Source organism: Prunus dulcis, chromosome 1 (genome assembly GCF_902201215.1).
Source record: "Prunus dulcis chromosome 1, ALMONDv2, whole genome shotgun sequence".
Taxonomy (NCBI): Eukaryota; Viridiplantae; Streptophyta; class Magnoliopsida; order Rosales; family Rosaceae; genus Prunus; species Prunus dulcis.
This window is the reverse complement of record NC_047650.1, coordinates 454,538-478,613: the sequence shown is the minus strand read 5'-3', so window position 1 is coordinate 478,613 and position 24,076 is coordinate 454,538. Positions and strand designations below refer to the sequence as shown.

Below are 24,076 nucleotides of genomic sequence, written 5' to 3'. Positions count from 1 at the left end.
AGTAGAGGCCGCGATCCGTAATAAAAGAGGTGTGGGCCTGATCTTCGGGGTGCATGAGGATCTGGTTGTAACCTGAGTAAGCATCCATGAAGCTAAGGAAGGCGTGGCCAGCTGTGGCGTCGACCAGCTGGTCAATCCGGGGTAGGGGGAAGCTGTCCTTTGGGCAGGCCCAATTAAGGTTGGTGTAATCGACACACATACGCCAGCCCTTTCTTGGTTTACGGACCATCACGACATTAGCCAGCCATGTAGGATAGTCAACCTCCCTGATGAATCCGATACTACTCAACCGATCCACCTCCGCCCTTATGGCCTCATAGCTCTCGGGGTCGTAAGTGCGACGCTTCTGTCGGACTAGTCGGACGACAAGATTGACGCTGAGCCTATGGGATATGATGTCTGGTGATATGCCAAGCATGTCATTGTAGGACCATGCGAAGACTTCGAAGTTGAGGCTGAGGAAGGTGACCAGGTCAGAGCGAAGCTCTTGCGAGATGGGGGTGCCGATCCGGACTTGTCGATCTGGGATGTCGTCGTGAAGAGTAACAAGTTCTAGGTCTTCCACAGGTTCGGCCTGTTGTGTGATAAACTCCTCCCTTAGGTCTTCAGGTCGTTCTGTGCTAGCTCGAGGAGGGGCGGGAGCCTTGGTTACTGCGAGGGCCTCACTCCTGTGTTGGCAATTGGTGGATTTGACTGCTGAAGCATAGCAGCTTCGAGCTTTGAGTTGGTCGCCGTGCACCATGCCTGTGCCATTAGGCGTAGGGAAATTCAGCAGCAGCATATGTGTGGAAATAAAAGCCCTCATTTGGGCCAAGCCGGGCGGCCGAGGATGACGTTGTAGGCTGTGGGACAATCAACGATAAGGAAGGGGGTAGTGATCGTCACCCACTCGGGTGCGGCCCCAATTGATATCGGGAGATGAATGCTGTCAATGGGCTGGACCACATCACCCGAGAAGCTCACAAGGGGTGTGATGCTTCGGTTGAGTAGGTGAGACGGGACCTGGAGCTCATTGAAGGCGTCAGCAAACATCACACTGACCGAGCTGCCAGTGTCCACCAAGATACGCCCAACGTCGAAGTTAGAAATGTCAGCACGAATAATGAGTGGATCATCATGGGGGAGGATAACACCACGCTCCTCCTCCTCGCAGAAGGTAATGGGGGCCCAGCCCGACTTTTGGGACTTTGGCAAGCGTCCCTGCTTGGTGCTGAAGACCTGGTGCGCATAGGTGGAACGGACATAATGTTTGATGGAGTTGTTGGAGGTGCCAGCCAGGGTAGGACCACCGCTGATGGTGGAGATCATGTTGATCTGTCGTTGGTGAGGGTTAGGCGGGGGTGGTAGGTTGTGCACATAGTTGTCCAGCTTTCCCTCACGGATGAGCCCTTCAATTATGTTGCGCAACGCAACACAAGATTCGGTGTCATGGCCGCTGAATTGATGAAAGCGGCAGAAGACCCCCGTGTTTGGCATAGGCTTGCTGGATGGTCTAGGGGGGGTGGCTTGGGGATGATGGGGGCTTCACGCACCAGGACATTCTCATAGGTGGTGTTGAGGGTAGTAAAAACCTCGAACCTGGGCCTGGGTGTGAAGGGAAGTGGGGCCCGATCACCAGTCTTGGGAGGGTTGCCTCCGCTAGAGTGGTGGTGGTTGCCATGTCTGCCACGTTTGTTATTGCTGAAGGGATGCTGGTAGCTATCCTTCCGTTTTGGTTGTTGGTTACCCTGGGTACTCGGGGCGGGGGTAAAATGCTGAGGTGGGGCTGAAGCTGGTGCTGAAGCAGGTAGAGGATCGGGGAAAGTGTTGCGCGCCAGGTTGGCTGGGCCACGCTTGGAATTGAAGTATTCAGCCTTAGCATGGATCGCGGCCTGTTTCATTAGCTCTGTATATGTGTTCCAACTGTTGCTATGAACCAGGTAGCGGAAGTTGGACTCACGGAGGCCGCTCTTAAAAGCACCGAAGACAGCGCGATCGTCAGTATCCGGGAAGCGGGAGTATTCGTGACTGAACCGGGCTGCATATTCCCGAAGGGGTTCGTCCTCAGCTTGCCGGAGCATATACAAGGCGTTGGCAGAGTATAGGCGATCAGTCTGGATCATAAAATGATCTAGGAACGTCTGCTTGAGACTATCGAATGAGTTGATGGTGCGGGGGTGGAGTCTATAAAACCAATTCAGGGCCGCGCCGCTGAGGGTGGAAGGGAAGAGGAGGCACATGCCTTCATCAGTGAGGCCTTTGCACCCAAGGGCAGACTGGAAGGAGTGAATATGGGTGAGAGGGTCCTCCGTGCTAGTGTAGAAAGCGATGCGGAGCGGCTGGATATCTTTCTCCTGGTGGTAGTGGAGGATACGTTCAGTAAAGGGCCCCGGTCGTGGTTTTGCCCAGAGGGGTTGATGGCTGCGATGTTGTTCGCTCTCCAGACGCCGGACCTTTTCAAAGAGAAGCCTCATGGCCGGGTTGGCATGAGGAAGAGTTAAGGGTGCCAAAGGTCTGGGGACGGGGCAGACAGGGGCTGGGGAATGTTCCCAATCTTCCAGCGCCTCGGTGTGGTAAGTTGGCCAGGCCTCCGAATTATAGAATTCCCAACTATCCGAGTCCCCGACACCTTTCTCGTCGGGTACGTGGACAGGGCCTGAGGAAGGGCCCAGGTGTGTTACCCGTGGGTCTTCGAGGTTGACAGGGATAGGGATTGGTCTTGGTTGACGGTCCGAGATGCGATCCCTGCAATCTTGGTAGATCCTGACTGGTTCATGGGGCCGGTCCTTCGGTGGGGGAATGCAAAGGAGTCGTGACTGGGTTAGCTCCGGATGAAGGTGGGTTAGCTCCGGCTGGGTATTGCGGCTATCCTCGGTCGGCATAGCAGAGTGTGGGGTGAAGGAGCCAACTGGGCTGATAGAGAAAGAGGGGATTCTAGTGTCGGTTTTCCACAGACGACGCCAAACTGTTGATGCTCAAAATGGCCCGGCCAATATTGAGTCCAACTTAGTGATGAGATATGCGGGGTCTTCAGTAGGGAAGAGGGCTGAGGCCCTTGGTGAAATAGGTTGGTGGGAAACCTGCAGCCGCTGAGTGTGGTGCCGGCCGAAGGCTCTCCGATGCCTAAGTCAGTTACAAGTGGTAAATCTGGCAGAGTAACAGTAAAAGTGGGAGAATAGTTACTCTGTTTACTTGGGTACTGTTCCCTATTTATAGGGAGGTGAAAGCAGGAGGTTTGCACAAAGTTCCAATGTGGGACTTTGTGCAAGTCGTTGTGGTGGCGACACGTGTCCTGGAGATTAGGTTTGGCAGCTGGGAGCTTCGGCAGGTGTCTGGCACCTCGGAAGTGTGTCTTCCTTCGGTAGGGGAGAAGACGTGGCTGCCTTGGTGCTAGTCGCTTTGATGCTGGGTCTGCTCGGTTCACTATGGTGTAAACATCAACAACGGTCAAGGTTTAAACCTCTTATAAATATATTGCCAAGTAAGCAACATGTTTCCCTTCTACATATGTATGATGTAATAGATGTAAATCTTCCTCCCCATCCTACATATGAACCACGGTGCATAAGAATAGTATATCCTTTAGCTTTAATAGACCTGTTAAAGAGTCGTGTGAAACATGGAATTCGTACATGAAGCATATTAGATTTTGGGAGATTCTTTCTTACTGGTTCTTATTTTTGTAATTTTATTGACATGTGAAATTACTCGTTGGATGTCTATATATGCGTAGAGGGGGTTAAATAAGTAAATTTGAGTTTTTTAGCAATAAATAATAATTGACTTTCGAAGTAGGATTGATATGGGTTATCAATCTTGAAATGTGCAGAGCTTAAAAGACCACTCATATATTTATTTTACGTGGTAAAACCCCACTTCTAGAGAAAATCCACAGGACTCCTTAGTCTAGAACAAATCCACTATAAAATTAAGAGTACAAGAAGTACTCACACACTTATCCTAGACTCAATCTAGATAAAGTTTACCGACTTCTGTGTAACTCAACTTGTGTCACGAGATGATCTTCGGTTGAACGCAATACTGGTCACAATTGCTTCAAGCTCACCAGAGGATAAACGCCACAACAGTCTTGGTGCCCTCAACCGTATGAGTCATTGACATGTATATGTATGCAATATGTATGATGAAAGGATTTGATAAATCACCAAGCAACAAAGGAGCACTTGATGACTTACCAAAGAAAATAAGTACATCAGCTTTTCCAAAACAAATTCAATATGCTTAAAGATTTTAGGCGTTGAAAAGCTTAACCATTGAAAAGAAACAACCATCCTTTTATTCCATGTAGGTTTCACTCATTAGAGAGAAACCCACATAACCACACTTCCTGTCCAACAAAGATTCTCAAAACCAATTCAACTCAGACTTCTAAACCTGATGCAAAAAGGTCTCTTCATTGAGACACCAAAACAGCAGCCAACCAATTATCCAATTAATAATATAAATTCTAATTCAATAAGAATATAAATTCTGATTCAATAAGAACTCTTAGTGATGACACCAAACAACCACTTTTATAAAGAACCAATTATCTCCTAAAACAAGTCAATTAGGAGATAAGCATAGTGCACGTCACTATAAGAAATGCTAATATTTTAACTTCAATCACAATGACATTGAAAATAACTTTAACTATAAATCCTATCGTGAATGCATGATTATGTCATGATTTACCTGTTGTCAAGTTTTTCATATGGTCAAGTAATGCCTCGAAAGTATGGGGTTGAATGAGTTGTGCTAAAATGTCCAGTAACAATTCCTCACAACCTAATTTTCAACCTGTGCTAGAGTCTAGGAAATGCCAACACAATTTTCGTACTACTAAGCTCACCAAATTATCGTCATGACAGAACTTTCTTTGAGATTGATCCTTCATAGTCCTGACGCCTCTTAGCGACTCCTGATATAGGTTATCGAATTAAGATGGTATGACCTCCTCTACTAGCTGAAGACTGCCATAAAAGCCTAGGCTTTGGCAGATTTCATTGTAGAGTTCACTCCATCAGCAAAAGAAGTGAAGATGGTCAATAGATTCAAGGAAAGTTTGAGAGCAGATAAGACCTCCTCTGCCGATCCTAACGTGCCCAACGACTTGTGGCAGTTGCTCGTAGATGGAGAGTCAAATCACAAAGGAGCTGGAGCAGGCATCATTATATCCACCCGGATGAAACTTTGTTGGAGCAGGCATCATTATAATCACACTGGGCCTTCCAGCCTCAAACAACAAAGTAGAGTACGAGGAGCTACTCGCTGGCCTGCACGCGACAAAGGAGCTATCGATCAAGAGGCTAGCCATCTACTCAAACTCCTAACTAATCACCAATAAAGCATCAAGGGAGTACATGGTGAAGCACCCAAGGATGATCCAGTGCCTAGGCAAAGTCCAAGAGCTTTAGAAGGTATTCCCTACCTTTACCATCCAAAAAATTCCCGGGGTAGAAAAGACACATGTAGAAGCGCTGGCAAGTCTGGGATCATCATTGGATACCCAGTTCAGACGTTTAATTCCAGTCGAGCATCGAAGACGCAGGGCCGCGGGACCTAATGGAGATTGATGAGGATCCCAACAGGTAAGACCCCATCATCGACTACTTGATAAACGAAAGTAAGAAGCTATAAGATACTACATGAAGGACAACAAGTTTGTTCAAAGATCATATTTAGGTCCTTATCTCACCTGCATCAAGTACCCGCAAACTCTCGAAATGCTCTACGAAATCCATGACAGCGAGTGTGGAAACCATTCGGGAGGCAGGTCACTTGCTTAGAAAGCTCTAAGCATAAGGTACTTTTGGCCTACCATGACACATGACTCCACAGAGTATGTCACTGACAACGAGTCACAGTGTATGTCTAGAAGAACATTATTTGTCGGTTTGGCTACCCACAGTCGTTGGTTACTGACAACGGGTCACAATTCATTGGTAGCCAAATCATTGCATTCTTTGTAAAGTATGACATCAAACAACACTTGTCAACTCCTAGATATTCACAAGACAACGGCCAAACAGAAGCATCTAACATGATTGTGTTGGATTTCCTGAGGATAAGACTTCAAGGCGCTGAAGGAAAATAGGTCGATGAACTTCCTGGGGTCCTATGGGCTTATCGCACCACCAAAAGAAGATCAATTGGCAAAACCCCATTTTCCCTCGCCTACGGAACTGAAGTAATCATTCCACCTCATATAATTGTTCCATCTATGAGCATCGACGTGGGCAGCCTTGATTAGAATTGTGAGCAGATAAAGGTCAACCTCGACCTACTGGAGGAAAAAAGAGAAAAGGCCATTGTTTGAGTTGTAACTTATCAACATTAGTTGCATCCTACTACAACAAAAAAGCCGAAGTTAGATAATTCCAACATGGAGACCTTTTGCTTAGAAAAGCCTTCATTTCAGCACAATTGGTCCTTCAAACCAACATACTCATTTTGAGACAACCTATGATTGTACAAGCATTCCTCCCCTCTCTGTGTAACACCCGACTCCAAATTTAATCTCTTATTTAAATTATTTAAGTGAAATTACAAATTTACCCTTGGGTTAGGGGTATTTTGGTCATTTTCTTACTCGAAAAGAGTTTGGGACAGTGACTGGTATTTTTGGGTAGGTCGTACTGAGATGAGTCCGTAGACACGTAGTGGGATCGATTCGGAGTTGAAACGAAGAAGTTACGAGCAAAACAATCTCGGTGGCAAAACCATAAATATTTCGAAATGGGTTTTTTTTTTTTATAAAAATCAGATTTCCTTCTCTCTCTCTCTCTCTCTCTCTCTCCCCCTGCGTGCAGAAACAGCTCCCTGTTACTGTTCACCGCGGTGGTTTTTGGGCCATCATCGTCGCATCTGGCCACCGCTTGGGGTGGCACCGATCCCAAAAGAACCGGGCCACCTCCCTCTTCCCATCCCAACCAATCTCAGCCGCTGGAACCACCTGTGATTGCCGAAAAATGCAAAAATCCGACCGATTTTAACCCTAAATTCACGGAGCTCGTTCGAACACCTCCTACCACCATTTTCGTCAATGTAGGTATGCTTTCTCATCCTTTTAATGTGTTCTAGCTGATGGTTGGGTAGGATTGCATTAATTTTGAGGGTTGATGGGTCGATTTTGAAATTGAAAATCTGCCGATTTTTGGATCACTATTCCGACCACTTCTGGCCATTTTTTTGGGGTATGTCCAAAACAAAAGTGGCTCCAAATAGGGTGTTATACCTAGGATAGGAGTTTAGAGCCGTGGTTTTGAGATTTTCTGGCGATGTGTAATCGCTTTGGGCACCGACGCACTACAGGCGCGCGCAGCGGCGCTTGGGCACTGTAGAGAAAGGGCACTATGTCCCGATGTAATCTTCTGGTTCTCACGAGTGCGTAGGTGTGCTCGGATTTCAATTTGGATACTGTTTGAGTCTTGAATAGATATCGCCTATTGCGCGTTAACCGGGTTCGATAAGTTGGGACCGTTGGATGGTCTTGAATTTAATATATGTTAATCTAGGCATTTTCTAGGATCGTGTAGGAATTTACGGATCGTGAATCGAAGCCCCGGATGTTCCGATTTAATAATTTAAAGTTTATGTTTATATTAACCGTCAGATCGTGCGATCGTGAGCGATCCGACCGTCCGATCTAGACCAAACTTACAGGACGAGTGTCCTATACATTGTAGAACCCATAGAAACTTTCGGATCTGAATTTGGAGGTCGTGGGCCCTGTGGGCCCTTTTGACCAAGTATGGGTAGTTTGACCCTTGGTTGACCTTGAGTCTTCCGAGGTAGTTTTACCTTCCTAGGAGGATTATAATGACCCTAGTGACAGGTCTTAAGCGTTGTTGATGGTTTATACAATATTAGAGTTTAACTTATATATTTAAATATAGGTATAAATGTATGAAAAGAGTTTAGAATGTTAGTTTGAAGTGCTATACCCACTACCCTAGGTACCTCCTCGGATTTTGATTACACTATAAGTAACACCTTATGATTGTTAGGTCCCACGTGGCATAGGTTATCCGGCGTTCGGACAGACCTCATACGTGGCGTTGGTAGTACCGGCGTATGGGGAGATTATGTGATAATATGTTAAGGTCGCACGTGGCGTAGGTTATCCGGCGTGTTGACAGATACATGGCGCTGGTAGTACTGACGTATGGGGAGATATTGTGACATGATATTGAGGTCTCGCGTGGCGTAGGATTTTCAGGCATTGAGATAGACCCCATATGTGGCATTGAAATTTCCGACATATGGGGAGATTATGTGATTGTTAGATCCCACATGGCGTAGGTTATCCGGCTTGCGGATAGACCCCATACGTGGCGTTGGTAGTACTGGCATATGGGGAGATTATGTGACAATATGTTGAGGTCGCACGTGGCGTAGGTTATCCAGCGTGTTGACAGACCCCATACGTGGCATTGGTAGTACCGGTGTATGGGGAGATATTGTGATATGATGTTGAGGTCTCGCATGGCATAGGATTTTCCGGCGTTGAGACAGACTCCATATGTGGCGTTGGAATTTCCGGTATATGGGGAGATTATATGATTGTTAGGTCCCACGTGGTGTAGGTTATCCGGCATGCGCACAGACCCCATACGTGGCTTTGGTAGTACCGGCGCATGGGGAGATATTGTGATATGATGTTGAGGTCTCGCATGGCGTAGGATTTTCCGGCATTGAGACAGACCCCATATATGGCGTTGGAATTTCCTGCATATGGGGAGATTATATGATTGTTCGGTCCCACGTGGCGTAGGTTATCCGGCGTGCAGACAGACCCCATACTTGGCGTTGGTAGTACCGGCGTACGAGGAGATTATGTGACAATATGTTGAGGTCGCACGTGGCGTAGGTTATCCGGTGTGTTGACAGACCCCATATGTGGTGTTGGAATTTTCGGCATATGGAGAGATTATGTGAATAACAGAGAGATGAATAAAGGTATTGTATGTGTTGGAATTGGATTTTAGTGGACAGAACTACGTGTGGCTTGATCCTTCAAAAAGGGTACGTAGGCAGCCTAGGGTAGTGCCTAGGTGCAGCCGGAGGCTAAACTTTACTCATCTTGTGTGTTGGAGATTGGTTCGGACCTTGTTGTTGCTCCTGAGATTTAGGTGAAAATAAGATGCCGTCTTGTTAGGAGGTTTAAATTTTGTACGTTTAATATTTGGGAATTTAGATGATGGAAATCGCATTTGGCGTTTATAATTGTGTTTAGAATCTGTTAGTGGTTTCGTTTCGAATTATTTGAAGGCCGAAGGCCGATTATGTGATTACATGAAGTTATATTGTGCGTGCTGCCTGTTGGGATATAAATTGTGAATTTTACGCAGGTTGAAATTTGGGGAATATTCAATTTACAGGGGAGACTCTACCGAAATTTCGGTAGAAAGTCTCGTGCCCTTATTCCTTTTTGTAGAAAAAAGGATATAGTTTTAGAAGTGGGCCCGACATCGGGGTGATGTCGGGAATTTCCACAGGATTCGTCTCGAGTTTCGAGAAATTCGGAGCGGGTCCTGTCACTCTGTGATTGTTCAGTATGCACAACCACAAATTTTGGTGATAACTTTGAAGCTATAAAGGCATCCCATTCCAGTTTCTCTATGAGTTTATATAGTTGAGGGGGTTCTTTTAACTTCTCCTTGTCATTTGTGAATGGAAGAATAAACTGCCTCGTTAAGGTACACTTGAAATCCTTCTATCTTTTTGTGGCAGACGATAACACCAACTTCTTGCCCTCTTGCCCAACCACATAAGCCATCTGAACAGCTTCCCAAATATGCTCCTTTATATCCTTGGCCAATGTAGTCCATTTCTTGTCCAACAAAGGGACTCTGGTGCGTGCTAAAACCCCAATATATGATTGCATCTCAACAATTGCCTAGCCATGTGGTCTGCCTCTTTTATTGTACTCAACTACAAGTTTAATCTTTTGGATTTTTCTCTTCACAACACGGCTCATTGTGTTGATACCACGAGTTGACTTTGGCTCCTCATCAAATGTCGTTGAGCTATTTGGTTCTTTCTCGACAGATGAAGCAAATCTCATCTTCTTCGAGGACTTGCTTTGAGCTGCTTTGTCCATTAATTTGAGCCTTTGAAATTGCAAGCTCCTTACTTTGAGCTATTGAAACTTGAGCCTCCTTACTTTGAGATTTAGAAACCATGTTTAGAGAGAAATATAACCTCTAAGTGAAAGAAAAAAAAACGACGGTTATTTAAAAAAAACGACGTAATATTACATTTCACACATCAGTAGATAATAACTACCGTCCTGCTATCTTGTCCTTGTTGAAGCATTTGAATCTAAGTAGAAACCCAATTATGAGGCTTCCAGAAAACATGAACGGTCTTATTATGCTCCAGACTCTTGAGATACAAGGCTGCACAAAGCTACGCACTCTTCCAAAGCTCCCACAGAGTCTAAGAAAATTGTATGCAAGTTATTGTACATCATATGGAAGCAAATTTCCCCACGAGAATATTCGATTGGAAAGAATCCCCTTTCTTCTTCGCCGCCGCTTTCTCCCAACAAAATAGAACAAATAAGAGGACCACACTTGTGGGGTGTTGGCCAAAGGCCCTCCGATGCCTAAATTAGTTCAATTGAATCGTATAGAAAACAATAGCTAATAGGGTACGGAGATATGTTTATAATATAAACTGGGCGGCTGGAGCCTTATGTAAAAGAGAGAGAGAGAGAGAGAGAGAGAGAGAGAGAGAGAGAGAGAAGAGGTGGCTAGGGTCTGTGAGGGGAAGATCTCTACAGAGTTTTTAGTAGTAGTTCTGACGTACCTTCATCCTTGTGCGTAGCTAAGTATTTATAGTGGCCTTGGAGAGGTTGGTGTATTTAGGGATTAGGAATTTAACCAAATCCCTAATTAAGGCTAGGATCAAATACATCCAACTTGAATTAGGTAATTTCCCAATTAATTCAAGTAATCCCCAATTTGATTAGGTAATTTCCAATTAGGTTAGGTAACTCCCAATTAGGTCAAATAATTCCCAAATTGATTGGCCTAATTATTTGACCTAGAGTTCAGGTTTAATTTAGTTCCCACACATCACTTGAAAGAATAACTAATCCACCAAACATGTTTGTATCATTGGATTCAAGTCTTTGGAAATGCAAGAAGTTACATGAAGTTCAAAGCTTGTTCAACATAAAACCATTGGGAAGGGTTGACATAGAAATGATCAGTGATATGGGCCTGTTTAATTTGGAATCCACAGGAGGAAGTACTGAAGTTGAAATGACCAACTACCTGACATGTGCAACAAGGAAGGGGGCCCTCCAGGTTCTCTCTCTCTCTCTCTCTCTCTCTCTCTCTCTCTCTCTCTCTCTCTCTCTGTTTTGAATAATTAACTTGTCATTGTAACATATGATTTATATGAAACAGGCACTGTATGAATGTGGCATAATTAGTATTTTTGTTCATAAGTGGATGAAAGAAAGCTCAAAATCCTTTGAAACTACCACCTATTTGTACCCCTGTCATATCCGTCAATTCCTCTGGCAGGTCTCGGGCTTCACGCAGTCTACCCGAGCCGCAAACTGGCGAAATCAGGAGACTATGATCAGCCTGATCCGCCGGCAGGTCTCGATGACACCAAGTCGACTCGAGCCGCTCTGGCAGGATGCAGGGGACCGTAGTCAGCCTGATCCGCAATCCTGGCAGGTCTCGGGGACACCAAGTCTGCCGAGCCGCAAATCCTGGCACTCACAGTCCGAGCGTCCCCGAAACTCATGAGGCAAAGTCAAGTGCACTGACATAAACTGAAATCGGACTGGATGTCCGTAGACATCGGTCCAACTCTGGGTAATCACCAAAAATAAATGGGTACATGGTGGTCTAATTAGAAAATCTGATAACTTTCTGAAATCTGATAAATTAACTGTAGTCTCAATGCTGCTGCTATTTTCTTATATAAAACTCAAGGTCTACTGCTAATATAACCTCAAAAATATATATAACTCAAAATATTTAACAGTATAAAACATGCTCTAAGACATGCAAGAATACTTATTCAAGATCGAATAATGAAATTTTCGTTATCGCTTAAAATCCAAACCCTAGCCCCAGGGTTCGCGATTTCGGAGTATCCGGGACTCCGATTCGCAATCCGTCGAATCCTACACGATCCTGAAATCATGTAGACCGACATATCCAAAATTCAATGCGATCCAACAATTTGACGACATTGCACCCAAGGATCACGCGATATGGAAAATTCGTTCGGGGCTCAAACGGACTCCGAATCGAGATCCGCGAAATCCTACGCGCCCATGACGACACGAGGATCACAAAACTGCACAGAGTCACTTCACCACCCTCGCCCACGCGTCGCCACAAGAGCGGGCAGATTTGGGTGTCTAAAGCGATTTTTGGTTGTCGGAAAAACTCGAAATCAAGCCTCCAAACTCCTATCGTAGGTGAAACACCCCATTTGGAGTCACTTTTGTTCTTGGACATACACCAAAAAGTGACCGAAAACGGCCAATCACGGCGGCAGAAGTTTCTGCCGATTTTCAAGTTGAAAATCTAACGCTTTAGAGCTAAAATCGATCGAAACCCACACATCCATCAGCTAGAACACGAAAAATAGCTGAGAAACCATTTATTCGATCGATTTGGTGGAGAATTGAGGGAGAACGAGGAGCTCAAAGTTCAAACTGGAAAACCGGCAAAAATGGAGATTTCCGGCGAGCTCCGGCCAAGGCAAGGGCGGCGGCGGGTCAGGAAATGACGGCGGTCGAGTGGTGGTTCGTTTGGTACCAACAGCGGAGATCGGCTCCAAGTGTGGCGGCCGTGGCGTCGTGAAAAGCAAGCGGAGGTCGGGCTGCTCGCTGGAATCGGGAGGAGAGAGAGAGAGGAGAGAGAAATAAGGAGAGAGAAGAAGGAGAGGGATAAAAATCTGACTTTTTGATCAAATTACCATTTTGCCCTTCGCGGTATTTTGATCGTATTTTCTTCGTTACAACTCCGATTCGGGTCTACTCCATGTCTACAGACTCGTTTCGCCATGCTCTACGCAACGGCGCAAGCCGAATTCCCAAATTCTTTCTCGATCAAAAAGTCAAATTTTCCCCCATTAGCATATGCGAGGGCAAAATTGTCTTTTTGTTAGAAGATATTAATCCTACTTTTTAGATATTTTGTTTCTTTTTAGATATTTTGTTTTGGGTTATTACAATTTGACTGCGCTGATGAACGGGGTCTGGGTTCCCTCCGCCTGGCATTCCCCATCCCTCGACAATATGTCCCCGGTCTCCTCCCTAGAGTCTGATCCAATGTCTCCATCAAGATCTGAAACCCAGCATCCTGTGGAGGATCCACAGACTCGATTGGAGTATCGGGAGGAAGTTGGGAGGCGGACTCCTGAAGAACCAACTGGCTCCTCTCCACCATCGTCGTCTATTTAGCATAACATAAAATATAAATTAAAACATTCATATAATAACCTTTAAACTTGAATGCGTAATATAAGAATTAAAATTAAATAATACTTACATGAAGGGACTCGGCCAACTCATTCCCAGGTCGAACATAAACGTCGCCAAAGACGTCGATCTCTGGGAATTTGGACCCCCCTAAATTGAACAAGAGAAGAAAAATATTAGTACGAAAAAATAAATTAAGAATAATGACATATTAAAAATTAAATAAAAATTATTTTATTATTACCTGCCGCCGTGCATCCATCCTATAGGAGAAGGGCCTGGAACCTGAATGATGGAGAAGAGTCTTCTTCTTCCTATTGCCCTTATTGACTTTGGCTTTATTCTGTTATACAAAAAATAAAACGTATTAGTTGAAATTGAAATGAAATATAAAAAATTAAATAAACATTAGTAAGAAATATATAATAAATTTGAAATTCATATTACAAATTACCACAAAAGCAGGCGCCTGAAAATGAGTGCAGAGCCACGCCCAACTATCCTCCTGCCCCTCAAGCTTCTTCGGGCAACCCTCTTGAAGAGCGACTTGCGGATCATCAAACGCCTCAAAATAGTGGTGCAAGTCGCTCTTCCACTGTTTGTACCTCTTAGAGAAGAGTCTGTTGACGTACGCCAACGACTCATCGTCGAGGTCCTCCAAGTTATAGTTCGTCTGCAATAAATTAATTACATACATTTAAATAATAGAAATATAAAGTTTGAAAGAAAAAGAATTAAAAGGCTTATATACCGATAACTGGCCGCGAACCTCCGTCTTGATCTCGTCAGGCATGACCTTCCAAGAATTCCATTTCATCGGGCAATGGCTCCGAACGACATGACCAATGTCGTGGGCCAAGGAGCTATGCAACTCCGCCGTCGCTCGTCGTATCCGATGTTGATACAACTGTTGGTCACCTGGGTGACCTTCGCCATCTTCAACTGCCGACACGGCCCTCGGGTGTTCTTCTTGGCTGCAAAGAAAGATGATATTAATGTTAAATAAATAAAAAATTTAACTATAAAATACACACACAAAAACAAAAACAAAAATAAAAAGAACTGGAGTTTAAGGAAATCTATACCTGGCTGTAACCCTGACGCATCAGTCGATGTGGTGTCGGTGGTGCTGGCGGGCCGATGACGCCGCCTGGCGCTAACAGGCTGCACCACTGATGAAGCCGATGAAGCAGGCGCCTAGGACCCCGCGGGACCAACTGCCAAATGGTCCATCAGTGCTAGCGCAGTGGTAGCAGATGTCGGCTGAGCCGGGGGCTCCGAACTCTGTGTAGTCATCACCACCCTACGACGTCGAATCAGGTCTGACATCTGCACAATTTCATTAATACACATAAAAATTAATAAAATAGACGAACTTGTAAGCGCATACAATTTTATTAAGATTCTTGACCTAGGGTTTGCGAGTTCGGAGTATCCGGGACTCCGCTCTACGATCCGTCGAATGCTAGACGATCCTAGAAATACAAGGTACAACATACGTGAGTTTGAGTTCGATCCAACGTTCCGAACATAACAAACCCGAAAATCGCACAATAGGCAAAATTCGTTCGAGACTCAAATGGTAACCAAATTCCAATCCGAAAAGACCTACGTGCTCGTGACAACTAGGGGATTGCACTGGGACCCATTGCATGACTGCTACAGTATCCCACACGCCACCACACGCGCCAGCAGCGTGTGGGTGTTCAAAGCGATACCAATCGCCGGAAAATTCTAAAAACTAAGAGCCAAGGTTCCTACCCTAGGTTGAAAACATCAATTGGAGCCACTATTGTTCTCGGACCTACCCCGAAAAATGGCCAGAAGTTTCCGGAATTTAAATTCAAAAACCGGCCGAAACTTAGGTTTTAAAATCGATTGCCCTATTGCAACAATTAATGAAATCCTACCCAACCATCAGCTAAATCATCAAAAATTGTCCAGAAACCATACCTCAGGTGTCGGATTTGGTCGCCGGAGGAGAGAGAACGAGGGCGGTGAAGATTCGGTGAAAACCGAGCAAATTCCGGCAGCAGGCTCGACGATGACGGCGGGGAAGCTCCGGGGTTCGAAGGTTGTGGCGGCGCTGTCCAAATTCCAGTGGGGTAGGGGGCTGAGGTGACGGCGGAGAGAGAGAGATAGAGAGTTAGGGCAAAAATCAGAAATTGGGGAAGAAGGAGGTCATCTCGTTGTTTCTGAAATTTTATTTGATTTTGCACGACGAATAACTAAAAGCGTTGCGCAAAATATTTTAAATGATTCTTGCGCGACGAAAGACATAATTTTCGTCGCGCAATGTTGTGAGTCCACCAAAATTTGGTATCAGGGTAGGGTTGCGCGGTTTTGCGCGGCGCATAGATATGTATTTCGTCGCGCAATGTTGTAATTCAGCCAAAATTTGGGGTTTAAGGTTTATTGGGGGAGAGAGAAAAGGTGAAAGGTCTGCCAAGATTGCGCGACAAATATGGGACACCGTGGTGCAAAGTTGTAATTCCGGCAAAATTTGAGGTTTTGGGTTTATTGAGGGAGAGAGAAAAGGTGAAAGGTCTGCCAAGATTGCGAGACGAATATGTGACAGCGTCGCACAATGTTGTAATTCACCAAAATTTGGGGCTTAGGGTTTATTGGGGGAGAGAGAAAAGGTGAAAGGTCTACCGAGATTGCGCGACGAATATGGGACAGCGTCGCGCAAGTCTGCTTTCTGTACACTAGCAAAAAAGTTGGACCAAGTGTTCAAGGGGAAAGAGGGTGAAAGGTCTGACTGAGATTGCGCGACGACGAAGCAATGATTTCGTCGCGCAAGACCGTTTTTTGCACACTTTGTGCGACAAATCAACGTTATTCGTCGCGCAAACCCTAAACCCGAAACTAGTTTCAATGATCCAACCAGCAAACTTGTTTTTTTATACTTCGAGATCGTATATGCCGAAAATCGGAAAAAACAAACATTAAGAGATCAAGTAACGGGACAAAACTTTTCAACGGTTCTAAATGAAAAGTCATGATTTAACGGTTATTTTAACTCCGATTTTGATGGTTTTTTACAGCTACATTTCTTGACCCTATATGAATACAGTTACTGAATTTGATCTTTAATTTAAGATGTTTACACTAGGAGGATACCACATAATCTTATGTTATATTTATCGAAAGTATAAATAAACTCTTCATTGTTGGTGAATATATGGTTTTGATGGCATACGCATTCTACCAAACTAGTTTCAGTAATCCAGCTGTCAAACTTGTTTATTTATACTTCGAGATCTTAGACCCCAAAAATCGAAAAAAAAAAAAAAAACATTCAGAGATTAAGTAACGGGACAAAACTTTTCAACGGTTATAAATGAAAAGTCATGATTTAACGGTTATTTTAACTCCGATTTTGATGATTTTTTACAGCTACACTCCTTGACCCTATATGAATACAATGAACTGACTCAATTTCAAATATATATGTGTATATATATTATATTATAAAATAATATATATTTGCACGACGAGAGGTATCCTTTCATCGCGTGACGGATGTTAGGTCGTCGCGCAATGTTTTAACTTTACGCGACGAGTGTATTGTGGGTCACGCAAACTATGCGCGACGAGGATTAATTCTCCGCGCAAGGATTTCGCGCCATTTACTTATTTAGGTCAAATTGTGTATCATTTTTCATTTTTTTAAAATGTTTTGTGTCAATAATTTTCAAACTTTGTATGAAAAGGGTTTGGATATATTTATTTATCAATGTTTTATAACAAATTTTTTTTTCATTTTTCATTTTTTTTGTATGTCAATTTATTTAATAATGTCTCACGCGGTTGTTGTTGCGTTGACCTAACTCGCTTGTTCTTTTTCTTTTATAAAGTGAAGTGATAAACTTTCATAAACTCATGAAAAGTCAATAAAAGTTAGAATTGGATACAACCCCCTTAGGTTAGATTGTTTATCATTTTCATTTTTTAAAAGTGTTTTGTCAAAATAAATTTAAAAATTATTATTAAAAGGGTTTGGATATATTGATTTACCAATGTTTTATAACTAAATTTATTTTAATAATGTTTCATTTCTCCACATATATAAGGTTTGGATATAACAACTACATATATTCAAACATTTGTATTACACAAAATCTGTACACTAGCATAATAAAATTACAAAAAAATTCATTATTCATCATCTGAACTATAATAACTTTCGTTATCGTCGCTATCATCACTTTCGGTCTCCCAATCCTCCTCCTCCTCTATAACTACATCATCGTCGTTGCTCGGGCCCACTGCAACATCGAATCTTGGAAGATCACCGAGGTCAATTGTAATTGACTGAATCGGTATTTCGATTGAAGACACTCCTTGTATTTGAAACGGTTCTTGTATAACATTTGTATCTCAAAGTGTTTCCGCATCATTTTCCATTGAAGATTCTAAACGTTGGTCAGCCACATTGTCGACGTCGTTGTCAGTTGGGTCTAGTTCTGGTATAGCATACACGTTCCTATGATCCATCTTCTGAACAACTTTCCAACCGCTCCCGGCTTTAGGGTCATCTAGATACACAATTTGTGTTGCCATGTTTGCCAAAATGTAAGGGTCATCATCATACCAAGTTCTGTTAATGTTCACAGATAGTAAGCCATGGTCGATTTTAACACTTCCCGGCCTATTTGGGATGCTATCAAACCATCGACACTTAAACATGATCACTTGGTATCGATCTTTGTAAAGCAATTGAACGACATTTGTGAGTTTGCCATAGAAATCAATGTTCGTACTTTCGCCTCCACCTGGGACATGGACACCGCTTTTTTGCGTACACAACTTGTCATCTCGTGCAGCCCCCAAAAATTTGACGCCGTTAATATAACAACCCGAAAACAATTCAGCGCGAATCGGGCCGAACGCCAAGTTATATAACTCATCACTGTAAGTGGGGGAATTCGATGATTTCAACTTATTCACCTAATATAATACAAAACCATTCACATGTTAGTCTGACAAAATTAAATACTACAATTTATATTTGTCAAATACAAAACACTTATAACTTACAGAATCCAAAAACCATTGTGGAAACAATTCACGGTGTTTCTGGGCAACCAAATGTGATGGATGTTCTCGCTTCATCATCTCTTCATGCTCATCTAAGTATGCCATTATCTCATCACAATTGTACAGTACGAACCAATGCGCTACCTTCATGTCATTTCTAGAAAATGACTTTCCTCGTCCAGGATCTCCAAAGGGTCATGTGCTTTGGGCAAAAATAGAAAGTTTTTCCTTTCTCATACCTCCGTCATTATTGCACTGAGGACGATTGAAAGCCGTCTCCACATCTTTTAAATACATTCCATAGAAAGTAAGCGATTCATATTGAACCCAAGCCTCTATAATTGATCCTTCGGGCTTCGCCCTATTGCGTACACTTTTTTTCAGCTCTCCGAGAAGCCTATCAAAATAAAACGATATGATACAAATTAGCAAGCCTGTGATAATGATGCATACACAAACGATAAGGATTATATACCTTTTTATTGGATACATCCAGCGATGGTTGACAGGACCAGCAAGCAATGCCTCTTCTGGCAAGTGAACCATCACGTGCATCATACTTGTGAAGAAAGCTGGAGGAAATATCATCTCAAACTTGCATAGGACTTGGACAATGTCATGGCGCAACTGCAATACGTCTGTCTTTCTTAATGTTTTTGCCGTCAGTTGGGAAAAAAATCTGGACAACAACATGATTGGCTTCACAACATCTTCCGGCAATAGATGTCGAATACCCACAGGAAGTAGGCATTGCATAAACACATGGCAGTCATGGCTCTTAAGTCCAGTAAATTTACCTCTGTCAACATTCATGCAACGTGCGATATTAGAAGCATACCCATCAGGAAACTTTATAGACGATACAAACTTTAGAAACTCTTTTTTGTCATTCGGTTTCATAGAAAAGAATGCAAGATCCCTTCTAGCTTTATCACTGTCCCTATTCATCCATAAACCCCTTCGTATGCCCATTCTTTCCAAATCAAGACGAGCTTTGATTGTGTCCTTTGTCTTGCCCTCGATATCTAGAATCGTGCCCACCAATGTGTCAAATACATTTTTTTTCAACATGCATCACATCTAGATTGTGCCTCAATTTGAGTTTCGACCAATATGGGAGCTCAAAAAACATAGGCTTGTGAGTCCAGTTCATATGTGTAGAAGGTCTGGTCCGACTAACTGTTTTTCCGAACGGAGCAAAATCCAAACGGTTCAGCTGTTCCAAGATCTCATCACCGGACCATTCTCTAGGTCTGAGGCGACGCTCTGTGTTCCCGCCGAACTCTTTATCTTTTTCCCGCCACTCGTGGTCCCATGGCAACCATCTCCGATGACCAAGGTAACAAACTTTTCCAGCGTGCCAACCAAAAGTTACATCTTCCTTGCATACAGGACATGCCATATAACCCTTTGTGCTCCACCCAGAAACCATTGCATATGCTGGAAAATCATTCACAGTCCACATAACTGCTGCCCGCAAAGTGAACATCTTCCCAGTTAATTTATCGTACGTGCGAACACCGTTTGTCCATAAATCCTTCAGTTCATCAACCAGCGGCCTTAAGTAAACATCGATTGACCTCCCAGGATCCTCAGTTACCAAAACAGTCATCATTATGTATTCTTTTTTCATGCATTTCCAATGCGGCAAATTATATGGGAATACGAAAATCGGCCAAGTGCTGTGGTGTTGGTTTAGAACCCCATACGGATTGAATCCGTTAGTGGCAAGTCCCAATCTCACATTTCGGGGATCAGCAGCAAACTCGGGGAACGTTCGATCGAACTCTTTCCATGCCTCCCCATCTGCAGGATGCCGCATCACATCATCGTCTACCCATTTTTCCTTATGCCATCTCATGTCTGTGGCAGTATGCGTCGACATATACAATCGCTGCAACCTAGGTTTCAGGGGAAGATAACGCATGACTTTTTGTGGGATCTTAGTCGTTCTATTCTGAGATGTCATTTTGAACCTCGACTCATTGCATATAGGGCATGTATCCAACGTTTCATGCTCCTTGTAGAATAACATGCAATTATTTTTGCAAGCATGAATTTTTTCATAACCCAATCCAAGACCATTCAACACCTTCTGCGCGTGTTTATGGTCTTTCGGCAAACAATTGTCCGTTGGAAGCATTCTCTTGAAAACCCCCAAAAAGTAATCGAAACACAGGTTCGACATACGATACTTTATTTTTCCATGCATTAGCTCTACAATGGCCGTGAGAACGGAAAAGCTCTCGCACCCCGGGTATAACTCTTGGTTGGCATTTTTTAACAGTTTTTCATATTGTTCAAACTCCGCACTGTCTATTGGTGTAGGCACGTCATCTTCCCCTTCGTGATTGATGTTGGTCGTTGCAAATGGAAAAACATCCTGTATAATATCCATGACTTGATTATTAGGTTCAACATTGTCCATTCTTGTGGTATTTGAAGACGAAGCATGGTCTAATTGTTCCCCATGAAGGTTCCAAATGCTACATCTCTCAATCATTCCATTCCTTACTAAATGAAATTCAACATTTTCAATTGTCTCCCACAACGTGTTATTACACCTCATACAAGGACAACGGATTCTAGTTGCACCCGGGTTGTGTCGACGTGCAAACTCAAGAAAATCCTCGATTCCATCCAAGTATTTGTCTGCGCATCTATTCGGGTTCTGTATCTACCTTCTGCTCATAATTCCGGAAACCACAATCACAACACAACAATCACAACAACTTCATAAGAAGTTATAATGTCACCTTATGCCTCCGGTAAGGGCCCTATCCCATTCAGGAATGCATAGTCCTGTCACGTAACCTACGGCTACATGAGATTAGATTTCGACATGGATGAATTTCGGCAGCATCTCGATACAGTTCTTGAGGTGGGCATAGGTATAAATACATACGTACCACCTGAAGAACGTACCAAGATGACACCGAAGTCTCCACAATCGAAACCTAATCCTGTAGCCGTAGATTACGTGACAACACTATGCATTACCAAACTGTCCAAATAGTGGGACAATTCAATAATTAATTGGACTGCAGTCATGCTTTACGCATCCATGCACGAAATCTAACTAATCTCAAACGAAAAACTAAGTGTTACTAAACATAAAAATAAAAGTACGAAGTTAATTTCAATTAACTTTGTACATCACAACACATTGTGCTACGTCACGCACAATTTAACAACATAATATAAATATAACTTCACAAAAAAAATATAAACATAACAAACTAACTTTAACATTTTTAATATACAAAACGAATAAAATACCTTCTCAATCGTTCTCCACCAATCTCTAATTACAAATATCTCTAACGAGAACAAAATTAATAGCGTTAGTACGAATTTACATTAATACTTTTAAACTAACGACAAAAAATACTTACCCATGAGCGTACTGAATTCCCAGCAAAGGCAGGGGCAGAGAGGTTGAGAAAGAGGCAGAATGCCATATTTTTTGCATTCTGCCTCTGCAACGGCAGAATTCTAATATGAAGAAGAAGAACTTTGCGCGACGAACCATTGATTTTGTCGTGCAAACTGCCGTCGCGAAAAACTATTTTTCCGTCGCACAAAACTATTTTTTTCGTCGCGCAAGCACGTGTCGACATCAAACTTTTATGCCACGCATGACATCTTCGTTGCACAAACTTTTGTCGCCCAAGAACAACATTCCGTCGCGCAACATCTATCTTTCATCGCCCAAGAATGTACCGACATTAAACTGTACGCGACGAAAACTATTTCCGTCACGTAAAAAAAAAATCCCCCCCTCAAGTATTTTGGCGCAAAAAAAAAAATATCCCTCGTTTTCTTACGCAACGATAAATGATTTCTCGCGCTAAGGTGTCTTTTCAGGCAAAATCTGTCATTGCACAAGTTTTCGCAGCCAATTAACGGGATCCATTGTTTTGTGTTCACCTTTACGCGACGAAGTGTTCCATTGTAGCGCTAGGTTTTCTTACGTGACGATTCTTCTCGCCGCGCAAGTGTTTGGCGGCAACAAAAAACCCGGGTTTTTTGTCCCTCACTTTGCGCGACGAAGTAAAATTTATGTCGCGCTAAGACGTTTTGTGCTTCCCAAAATTTGGTTTCGCCAGTTTTCAATATTTTGAGCGACGAAATTTTTTTTCCGTCGCTGTAGTGCAACTTCGTCGTGCAAAATCTTGTTGCGCAAATAGTAAAACGTAGTAGTGACATGTGGTGAAGGTAATCGCCATTTTACTTCTACGGGCAATGTTTCTGTGAAACTATGTTGTTTAAAGGATCTTCATGGCTGGAAAAGAGTTTGCAGAAAGCATGTCTAATTACCTCCATTTTCAGAATCAAGGATGGCAAAAGCAAGTGAAAAAGAACCTGTCAAATTTAAATGCAAATGTCCTATACACTTAGTTTGGTTCATAATCTTTTTCACTATAACAGCAAGTAATCTTGAAAAAAAACACAACTAATACTAATAAATGGGAAGGAAAAAAAAACACAATCAAATTTTACCTACAAACAACAAACATGAAAAGTAAACTTTTCCTTACATACCTTTGGTACCGTAACTGACCGAGCAACTAGCTAGGCTAGATCATCCACGTGTCATGCTTTGAGAGGTCATCATCTTAGCCAAAGAAGCATTACCACAAGTCACAACTCTAAGCAAAGCAATAGGAGTCCCACATTGGAAAACTACAATAAGTGAAGACTCATCTTCACCTATAAAAGAAGACCACTCTCCACTTAGAGAAGGGTCTTGGATCTGGACCCTTGGGCCTTGGACTCTCTCTTCTGGATCACTGGGCTCAGCTTTATCTTTAATCATGGGCTTCTCCATTCTTATCTTTATATTTGGGTCCAACCCCCATGTACAAATGTAAACATACATTATTATAATGAGAGCATACTTCTCCGTGGACGTAGCCCATTCATTAAGGGTGAACCACGTATATCTCGTCTTCTTTATATTTATCGCTTGCTCAAATCTTCACACTCATGCTGACGGTCCTCACCTTCACCCATCATCCATCACACCTCATCACTAAGTTGGACTCAATCTTGGCTGAACCATTTTGAGCATCCCCTTTGCCTTCGGCACCCCCAAGCCTAGCTACATTGCCTTGCAAACATGCAAGCTTTGTGTCGCCTTCGGCACCCTCGTGCCTAGGCACATCGCTTTGCAACATGCAAGCTTTGTGACCCTTCGGCATCCCCTTTGCCTTTGGCACCTCCGAGCCTAATTACATTGCCTTGCAAACATGCAAGCTTTGTGTCGCCTTCGGCACCCTCGTGCCTAGCCACATCGCCTTGCGACATGCAAGCTTTGTGTCGCCTTCGACACCCTTGTGCCTAAGCATATCGTCTTGCGACATGCAAGCTTTGTGACCCTTCAGCATCTCCTTTGCCTTCGGCACCCCCGAGCCTAGTTACATTGCCTTGCAAACATGCAAGTTTTATGTCGCCTTCGGCACCCTCGTGCCTAAGCACATCGCCTTGAGACATGCAAGCTTTGTGACCCTTCGGCATCCCCTTTGCCTTTAGCACCTCCGAGCCGAGTTACAATGCCTTGCAAACATGCAAGCTGTGTGTCACCTTCGG

At 43.4% G+C, this 24,076-nt stretch overlaps 1 protein-coding gene across 1 annotated transcript; it reads right to left on the bottom strand.

Moving 5' to 3' along the window:
* Window positions 1-801: 801 nt before the first annotated feature.
* Window positions 802-2,861, bottom strand: LOC117613223. Its single transcript, XM_034341856.1, has 2 exons — window positions 1,579-2,861; window positions 802-1,435 (listed from the first exon to the last, which is right to left on the bottom strand). The coding sequence occupies exons 1-2, from the start codon at window positions 2,859-2,861 to the stop codon at window positions 802-804; spliced, it is 1,917 nt and encodes a 638-aa protein (XP_034197747.1).
* Between the last annotated feature and the right edge of the window lie 21,215 nt (window positions 2,862-24,076).